We start from the raw sequence: 8,938 nt of genomic DNA, 5'->3' as shown, positions 1-8,938 counted from the left end.
CACATACAGATCTTTGGGTGACACTTCCCATGTCTCTGGAAATCTTTTAAATTGCTTTCAGTTACAACAGAAGGGCAAGGTTTTCATCTGGTCATACTCTACTCCACCAGAGGCAAAACCACCTCCCTTAATTATCTTGTTTAAATTGTGGCTGTTTGCAAACAAATAAAGAACTTATTGTTAACACATAAAAAGTACAGTATAATCTCTATGCTGTAACAGTAAGTCCATTTTCATTAAATAATTATTTTGATTTTTATTATCTCTCTACAAAGAAACTACAAAAATACCTGTAAAAGCATCGAAAAGGTACTTTAAAATCCTGAACTGATATGATACATCTTCTATGATTTACAAGAGTAAAATGTTAAATTCTCCAAGTTAGAATTTCTGAATTGATTTTGACAGGAATTTACTAGAAGGAACCACAACATCAAAGCTTACAGATTTTGTATTCATCCCCAATTAAGTTTCTGAAAAGCTACACATCTGTTGACAAGCACAGTCCACTCAGTTACTTGATGCTGCCACTAATGGTGAGGCTACTCTGAAGGGCAGAGGTCTATATGCTGGAAATGCCCAGCCTTCCAGGCAACTGCTCAAAGTGGTCTTATTTTTTCCCTTATGTGTAAAATAAAAGTACAAATGTACAGATGGTAAAAAGTGTAAATATTACAGAAAGAGCTAAAATAATAAGTACATATCCTTTTCTCCCATACCACAGCAAATCTGATGTTTTCAAAACCCTCAAATAGTCACATGAGTAACTCACAAACTAAAGTCAACCTTGGAGTCTCTTTATCTGAAAATTATTTTCAGGCCTTTGGAACAGTGTTGATTGTCTCATATATTACCTCTGTTACAGAGGAAAGTCATGCAGTCTACTCCTTCTCAAAAAAAAAAAAAAATGCTTAAAGCAACGCACACATACTGTTCAGAGACAGCAAAGTCCAGACAGCATCGCAGAATCCATTGGATCTAGTCATGGCTCTGGAGAGTCCCCGGTATCATCCCTGAAATTAAGGAAGCACACTTACTAACAAGCCATTTTCAAAAGTAAGAAAACTTTCTCTTAATCAAAAAAGAGAAAGTTTTTATTGGAAAGTTTTCTCTTTTATCAGAAAGTTTATTAGAAAGTTTTCTCTTAATCAAAATGAGGTCATCTGATTCTTGTAATTTCAACACTTTGGGAGGCCAAGGCAGGAGCTGCAGTGAGCCACGATGGCACCACTGATGACAGAGACCCTGTCTTATAAAAATAAAACAATAACAATAACAACCAAAAGAAATTGGGGTCATCTGGTCATTATTTAATAGAAAGATATCTTTTATCTAACATTGTACAAAAGGGCACAAACCACATAGTCCCAGGCAGTCAAAACTAGATCAAACCTTTACTAGAGAACAAAGGGAAGGCGAGGTGGCAAGCACTATGGATGGAGAAAGGAAATTCCTTGAGAAATTCCAGCCCCAGTCCTGTGAAAGAGGATGAGCTTACCCCCTGGCTGAGCAGGAAAGACTGACAGAAACACTGGGCGCAGGAGCTCAGCCGAGTCCCTCCTCAAGGCCCCGGATCCTCCGGGCCAGTTGCACATCCTTTGGGAAGAGAGTAACTCGGCCAGCATGTAAGGTGAGGAGATAGGCATCCTCAAAGAGATGAACTAGAAATGCTTCTGCTGCCTGGAGACAGAAAGAGAAAAAGACGGACACAGATGAAGGGCCATGGGCTGCTTTTTCTTGGAGACCTGCTAAACTTAATCTCTGAGGGCTCAAAGGATTGTAGGAAACTGTTCACAGAATGAGACTGAACTTTGCTAGGGAATTCTGCTGTCACCACACAGAATCCAGCCTCCAAACCCTCAGGGGTTACCTCGTTGTTCTTTTCAAGAGGTCAGATTCAGCATGTGACACTCCAGTCAGCGTTGGAGAATTCTAGGCTGCCTCTTTCTCCCACTCAGCCCTCACCCAATTGTGCCTTGGTGCCTTCTTACCTCTTGTAGGGCCAGTAGGGCCTGGGCTTGCCAATTGAAGTCCACACCACGCGTGAATTTAACACATATTTCTCTTGCCTGTGAAGGAGTGGGGAAGGGGAGGAGTAGGAGTAGGGAGTAACAGAAGAGAGATTCAAGGGACAATGATGCTCTCCATGAGTTCCAGTGAATCCTCCTTTCCATTATTTTTTCCTGGCCCTTAATCTTAGGACCCAATTAGGAGCAGGTGTTGACTCCTGGGAGCTTAGGAACTGGCGGATCTCTTACTGGTGATGGGGAAATCACCAGTAATTGGGTGATGGGAGGCAATCTCCCAGGATAGGAAAAGGGATCTAAGGTGGACAAACGAGAGAGTTCCTATTTATACAGTCAAAAACTACAGTTTTAAAAAGGTAGTAGGGGTTAGAAATCAATTCCATAAAAAATTATAAGGTGCTCTTTGAGGGCTCATGTTTTCAGAAAAGATTCCCCTACCAGGTTACAGAAGAGGTCCCTTGGCTATTTAGTTAAGAGACAATAGGGTCCCTAATACCTGGAAAAATTTTAAAAAAGGAGGGTGGCATAGGGGTTGGTGGGAAGCTCCCAGAGCTCACCAGGCGGCTGAAGGGGAGCTTCCTTATCAAGAGGTGTGTGCTCTTCTGAAGCTTTCGAATCTCCTTTAGCCAACTTTGTCTCCGCCAACCGTGTTGACGGGAGGAAGCGCCTGAGCAAAAGAAAGGTAAGTTCAATGGAAAATAGGTGGTGCCTCGTAGCTTGGCTGAGTCAGGTAAGCTGTCAAATCGCTAGACTATATCTATGTGCCTACACTCCACAGAGCAGGGATTTTTGTCTGTTTTATTAGGTTGCTGCAAAAGTCATTGCAGTTATGGCAAAAACCACAATTACTTTTGCACCAACCTGATATATAGTCATTTTGCTGCTATCTTCAGCAACTAGAAAATGGCAGATAGGTGCTAAATAAATATTTGTTAAATGAATGAGTGAATGACCCTCTGCAGTTGATTTTAAATGCTAACTCTTCCATGAAGCCTTTCCCGAATGCTGATCCTTCCAAACAGATGGGTGACCGCCCTCCTCTGGGCTTTGCAGGACTTTGTACAAGTCTTAGATCTTTCCTACCTAGATTGGAAGCTCAGTTATTTTGTTTTTAGATTTTTTCTTGGTTTGTTTTTTACAGCTGGAAAGAATCTGAGAGACTAGTACAATTCCCTTGTCTTGATCATCCTGAGGCCCAGTGAGGTGAAGATGGTTGGCCAGCCCTCATTAGTGGCCAAGCTGAGACCTGTGTAAGGAGTGGCCTAACTTAGTGTCAGTGTCAGGCACCTGGGCTGTGGAGACAGAGCCTTTGGCTCAAATCCTGGTTCCAACAAGAACAAAAAAGAAAATAATTTTAAAAACATTCCCAAAAGTAGAAATCAAAAAAGCCAAATTCTCTAATTGGAAATTAAAAATTCATGAATCAAAAACCAGTTTCTTCTAACTAACCCTGTGCTGAAGAGGAAACTTAATTGAAATTAGACTATTTAGAAATGAATAACAATAAAAAGCCCATATCCCAAAACTTATGAGACACAGCCAAAATAGTACTAGAGGAAAATGCGTAGCCTAAAAGTGTTCCTATTAGAAAACAAGAACACTAAAAGGTATCTGAGCTAAGCAGTCAAATTAAGTATTAGAGAGTTATTAAAGTAAACCAAAACAAGATAAAACAAAAGAAATATTAGATAATAAGTTAGTGAAAATGAAAGTTAAAGAAAAAACAGCACAGTTGTTCCATAATTACAACCAAGGATCAAGATGAGTGAACCTCTGATAAGTTGAACAAACAAATAAAATACAAAAATAACATTTTGAAGGATAAAATTGTTTCAGAAATGTTATTCAGGATCCAGCCAAGAAAAGAGACTCTACACCAAGTTCAATAGAAGGCATTTAATACAATAAACTAATCACAAAGTGTTAGTAGAGCTGCAAGAGCAAGTAGGGTAGATGAGACAATCCAGATATGGCCTGTGCCAGGCAGCCAGCAGAGGAGACCATCCCTGGGTGAGGCTAGAGAACATAGGCCAATGAAACAGGGCAGTGTCCAGGAGACTGATGACATTTAAAACAGGGAAGACCCATACCCAGGAGACAACTATTGACACCTCCCTCCCTCCCTCCCCACCACCAGTTGGCAATCCAGTCACTGGAGGCGGTCTTTAATAAACAGACATAGGGCTGGGTGCGGTGGCTCACGCCTGTAATCCCAGCACTTTGGGAGGCTGAGGTGGGTCAATCACCTGAGGTCAGGAGTTTGAGACCAGCCTGATGAACATGGAGAAACCCATCTCTACTAAAATTACAAAAATTAGCCAGGCATGGTGGCGGGCACCTGTAATCCCAGCTACAGGGAGGCTGAGGCAGGAGAATTGCTTGAACCCAGGAGATGGAGGTTGCAGTGAGCCGAGCTTGCACCATTGTACTCCAGCCTGGGCAACAAGAGTGAGACTCTGTCTCAAACAAAAATAAATAAATAAATAAATAAATAAATAAATAAATAAATAAAATAAACAAGACATAGCGTTCACAGAAAATGTGAAGATGAACACAACTAAAGATCACCCAACAATTTAAGAAGGCCAATACCATGAAAGAAAGGAACCAAACTCAACAAACAAAATAATCAATACCAGAGGAAATTGAATTAATAGAGAAAAGAGATAGAAACTTTGAGAGAAAAATGGATAATAACCTCAGAGAGGTAACAGAGATATGAAACCATGACCCAAGAACAAGTGGTTATGAAAAGTAACCAATTAGAGAGATCATGGAAAAGAACTGGGATCAAAAATGTAGTAGTTGGGTCTTGAAATGCCAACATGAGGAGATGGAATTTAACCCTAACGTAATAAGAAGCCAGGGAAGAGTTTTATGCAGGATAGAGATGTGGAAGGTCATTCCAGCTACTGTGTAAGGAAAGAAGTAGAAAGGGACAGAGTGGAAGTGGAGTGGCAGCTGATTAGGAGGCTCTCACAGTTGCTCTTGACAGCTGCTGGTAGCTTGGACTAGGCTAGTGGGAGCAGAGATGGTGAAAATGGAGTGATTAAGGATGTAGTTTGGAAGTAGAATTATCTGGACCTGCATTTGTATTGGAAATGGGGGTCTTCCAGGCTTGTGGTTTGAACAGCTTGGTGGGTAGTTGTGCCATTTACTGAAATGGGGAAACTGAGGATGAAGAGGCTGGAGGGGAGTAACCAAAAGTTCAGTTTTGGGTGTGTTAAGTTTAACATAACCAAGAGCCTTCAGGTAGAAAGGCAGTTAGATATAGGTATCTGGGGTCAGAGGAGAGATCCAAGTATACATAAATTTGAGAGCTGTCAATGTATGCGTGGGATTTAGAGCCACGGAGATGAGACCATCTAGGGAGGGGGTAGAAAGGAAAAGGATGTCAAGGAAGTCCAACATCAAGGAGCCGAGGGAGGCAGCACAGGCAGTAGAGAACACTAAGCAGAACTGCCAGAGTGCACAGTGGCATGGAAGCCAAGGGAACAGAATGCTTCAAGGAGAAAGAGGCCCACTGCATCAAATGCTTCTGAGACACAGTAAGAACACAGACCCGCCTACTGGATTTGGCACTACAAAAGGTGCTAGTGACCCTGACAGGGGTAGTTCAAGCAGATTAGAAGTGGGGGTAGTGGTTGTGGGGAGTCAGATTGGAGTGAGTTGTAGGGTCACTAGGAAGGGAGGAATCAGACGCAATGTATGTGGACCTAACGAGTCTGGCTATTTTAAAAGGAGAGCTATGAAGGGAAGTAGAGAGAAATGGGAGGAATAGGGAAGTGAGAATGTGGGGTCAAGGAAACACTCCTGCCCTTTCTCTTAAGATCGTAAATACGGCCCGGCTAATCCTGGCACTCTGGGAGGCCAAGGTGGGCGGATCACTTGAGGTTGGCAGTTGGAGACCAGCCTGACCAACATGGCGAAACCCCGTCTCTACTAAAAATACAAAATTAGCTGGATGTGGTGATGCATGCCTGTAATCCTAGCTACTCAGGAGGCTGAGGCAGGAGAATCGCTTGAACCCGGGAGGTGGAGGTTGCAGTGAGCCGAGATCACGCCGTTGCTCTCCCGCCTGGGCAACAAGAGGGAAACTCCGTCTCAAAAACAAAAACAAAGACAAAACAAAACAAAACAAAAGATCATAAATACTAGAGCACATGTGCCAATGCCAGTGTGAAGTGTCTGGATTTATCTAAGCACAGGTAGAAAGCTCCTTTGTAGGTGAAAGAAGGATATGACCAAGACCCCATGTAGAAGGAAGGGCTTTGATAGGAAGGGGGACACCTAGTCAAGGCCATTATTGGCTAAGAGTGAGTGGGGGGAATGGAGCTGTAGGAAGTAGAGGAGGGAGAAAAAGGTATGAAATAGTCATGGGGAGAATGGAAAAGCAAGAATTTCAGACAAAGGCCAGGCACGATGGCTGTTTTTTTTTGTTTTGTAGAGACAAAACAATTTGTCTCTACAAAAAAGGTTTAAAAAAGGTCAAGCATGGTGGTGCACGTCTGTCAGGCTGAAGCAGGAGGACTGCATGAGCCCAGGAAGTCAAGGCTGCAATGAGCCAAGATAGCACCACTGCACTATAGCCTGGACGACAAGAGTGACACTCTGTCTCTAAAATTGAAGAAAGAGGCCGGGCGCGGTGGCTCACGCTTGTAATCCCAGCACTTTGGGAGGCCGAGGCGGGCGGATCGCGAGGTCTGGAGATCGAGACCACGGTGAAACCCCATCTCTACTAAAAATACAAAAAATTAGCCAGGCGTGGTGGCGGGCGCCTGTAGTCCCAGCTACTCGGAGAGGCTGAGGCAGGAGAATGGCGTGAACCCGGGAGGCGGAGCTTGCAGTGAGCCGAGATCGCGCCACTGCACTCCAGCCTGGGTGACAGAGCGAGACTCCGTCTCAAAAAATAAATAAATAAATAAATAAAATAAAAATAAAAATAAAATAAAATTGAAGAAAGAATACCAGACAAAGGTGGTAGGACTGCCAAGAAGTGTTGACTGCCCATTTGAGATAAACTTTCCATTTAACCAGGAGTAGAAGGATGCTTCTACCTTGGAAAGCAACAGCAAACATCATACTTAATATTCCTGTTAAAATTACAAACAAGACAAAGATGGCCAAAACACCACTCTTAGTGAGTCTCAGGGCCTTACTAATACCATACAATAATAAATAAAATGTGTGGAAACGAAAATGGAAGATTCAAAAGTTATTTGCAGATGACATAATAGTCTACTTAAAAATTCCAACCGAAGCAACTAAAAAAGACTAGGATGAATGAGAATTCAGCAAGTTGGCTGGAAGCAAAGGTTAAATGCTCGTTTTGGGAAAGAAAAAAAATCCCATTCGCAACAGCAACATCTAGAAACAACCTACTCCGGCCTAGGCAACATGGCAAAATCCCATCTCTACTAAAAATACAAAAAATTAGCCGGCATGGTGGCATATGCCTGTAGTCCCAGCTACTTGGGAGGCTGAGATGGGAGAAGCACCTGAGCCTGGGAAGTTGAGGCTGCAGTGAACCCTCGTGGCATCACTGCACTCCAACCTGGGCGAGGGTCTCAAAAAAACACAAAAAAACCGAAAAGCTTATAGGCACAGTGGCTCATGCCTGTAATCCCAGCACTTTGGGAGGCCCAGGCAGGAGGATCACTTGAGGCCAGGAGTTTGAGACCAGCCTGGGTAACATAGGGAGACCCAGTCTCTACAAAAAACAATGAAACAAAGAAACTACAATACACTTCCCATCTTCCTCATAGCTACTTAGCAAGAGTTAAGAGATAAGTAAAGCAGCTGTTGCCACCGTGTAGCATACAGGCATCTGCCTCCTCCTGCCCTTGGGTCTCCCATCCACCAGCTCACCATACAGGCAATGAAGACACAGACTTCGGCCCCTTTCCCCGGACACAAACTCTGGAAGGCAACAGAGTGAGCAGCGCAGAGGGCCTCGGTTCAAGGCCTAACAGCCTCTCCCGGAAGGAAAAAAAAAACCTGAAAGACACCTCCTAAGAGGACTCCTGTTTGAAATCGTCACTGAAAGCAGTCAATACTTTTGCAATTTAAAAATGCACAAAAGTATTGGAAGTGCACAGAGGATTGGAAATCCCGTGTCCGCCAGAACAACAAGTTGTGTGACTCTGCTCAAGCTCTCTGGCCTGTGCCTCGGCTTTCTCATTAGCTGTAAAATGGGCACGATATGAAGCTGAAGATAACGCACGAACAGCGGGAGGCAATGCCTGGTTGGCAGTGGGCGGTGGGCGCTGGATAACCACTAGTCCTAACAAGAAGACGGCGTTAGGAGCCAAGTGGCTACGCCGGTCCCTTCCCGCTTTCGGAACCGCCTGCTCCAGTCCCTCGCAGGGCTGGCACCGCCCGTGCCCGGAGCGGATGCCGGACGGCGGAACCGCGTCGTTCCCCAGCAGGGAAGGCCACGGGATCGGGACTCGGGAGAACCGGGCTCCGCCTGCGAGCCTCGGTTTTCCCCTCTACGAGATGGGGCCGCGGCCGGTTACCTAAGGAGGGGCCCCGCCGGGAGGGGCCGGGGGTCGGACTCGGGCTGCGCCTCCTCGGGGCCTCGGGCTTGCGGATCCGGCGGCGCGGGCCCATGGCACGCCGCGGAGGGTGCTAGTGCCAGGCCCCACGGCTCCTGCTCGGGCTGCCTGGTCCGGGAGCGAAAGGCTGGCTTCTGCAGAGCCCAGAGAACGCTGGGCCGCGAGCCTCACAGGAGCCGGTGCTTGGCCGCAGTCCGCGCCGCTCTCGTTCAAATCTCTCGCTCCGCCCACTTCACGGCCGGCGTTTTTTAAAACATGAATCCAGCGACTCCCAGTGGCTGACTCTGGAACGCCCCTTACGTAAGCGACTGCAGGTAGGGCCAATGAGAGCATGCACCGAGACACAAATAGCGG

At 45.2% G+C, this 8,938-nt stretch overlaps 1 protein-coding gene across 2 annotated transcripts; it reads right to left on the bottom strand.

The window, feature by feature from the left end:
* Window positions 1-230: 230 nt before the first annotated feature.
* Window positions 231-8,821, bottom strand: CENPA (centromere protein A). Of its 2 annotated transcripts, XM_003270616.4 has the most exons (5): window positions 8,546-8,782; window positions 2,585-2,694; window positions 1,992-2,069; window positions 1,499-1,680; window positions 231-1,013 (listed from the first exon to the last, which is right to left on the bottom strand). In XM_003270616.4, the coding sequence occupies exons 1-4, from the start codon at window positions 8,637-8,639 to the stop codon at window positions 1,546-1,548; spliced, it is 417 nt and encodes a 138-aa protein (XP_003270664.2). In that variant the 5' UTR covers window positions 8,640-8,782; the 3' UTR covers window positions 231-1,013; window positions 1,499-1,545. The 2 variants fall into 2 exon arrangements, with proteins under 2 accessions (XP_003270664.2, XP_003270665.2); XM_003270617.3 differs by lacking the exon at window positions 1,992-2,069 and having other exon boundaries at window positions 8,546-8,821.
* Window positions 8,822-8,938: the final 117 nt, after the last annotated feature.

Source organism: Nomascus leucogenys, chromosome 19 (assembly GCF_006542625.1).
Source record: "Nomascus leucogenys isolate Asia chromosome 19, Asia_NLE_v1, whole genome shotgun sequence".
Taxonomy (NCBI): domain Eukaryota; kingdom Metazoa; phylum Chordata; class Mammalia; order Primates; family Hylobatidae; genus Nomascus; species Nomascus leucogenys.
Note: the sequence above shows the minus strand (reverse complement) of the source record. Positions and strands in the feature narration are given on the sequence as shown.

What these genes read in the sequence shown, in the direction of transcription:
- CENPA (XM_003270616.4), bottom strand. Translation starts at nt 8,639, where the DNA reads ATGGGCCCGCGCCGCCGGATCCGCAAGCCCGAGGCCCCGAGGAGGCGC. An exon ending in AGCTCCCCTTCAGCCGCCTG is followed by an intron (nt 2,070 to 2,584) that starts GTGAGCTCTGGG and finishes ACTCCTTCACAG; the next exon opens with GCAAGAGAAATATGTGTTAA. An exon ending in CCCTACTGGCCCTACAAGAG is followed by an intron (nt 1,681 to 1,991) that starts GTAAGAAGGCAC and finishes TTCTGTCTCCAG; the next exon opens with GCAGCAGAAGCATTTCTAGT.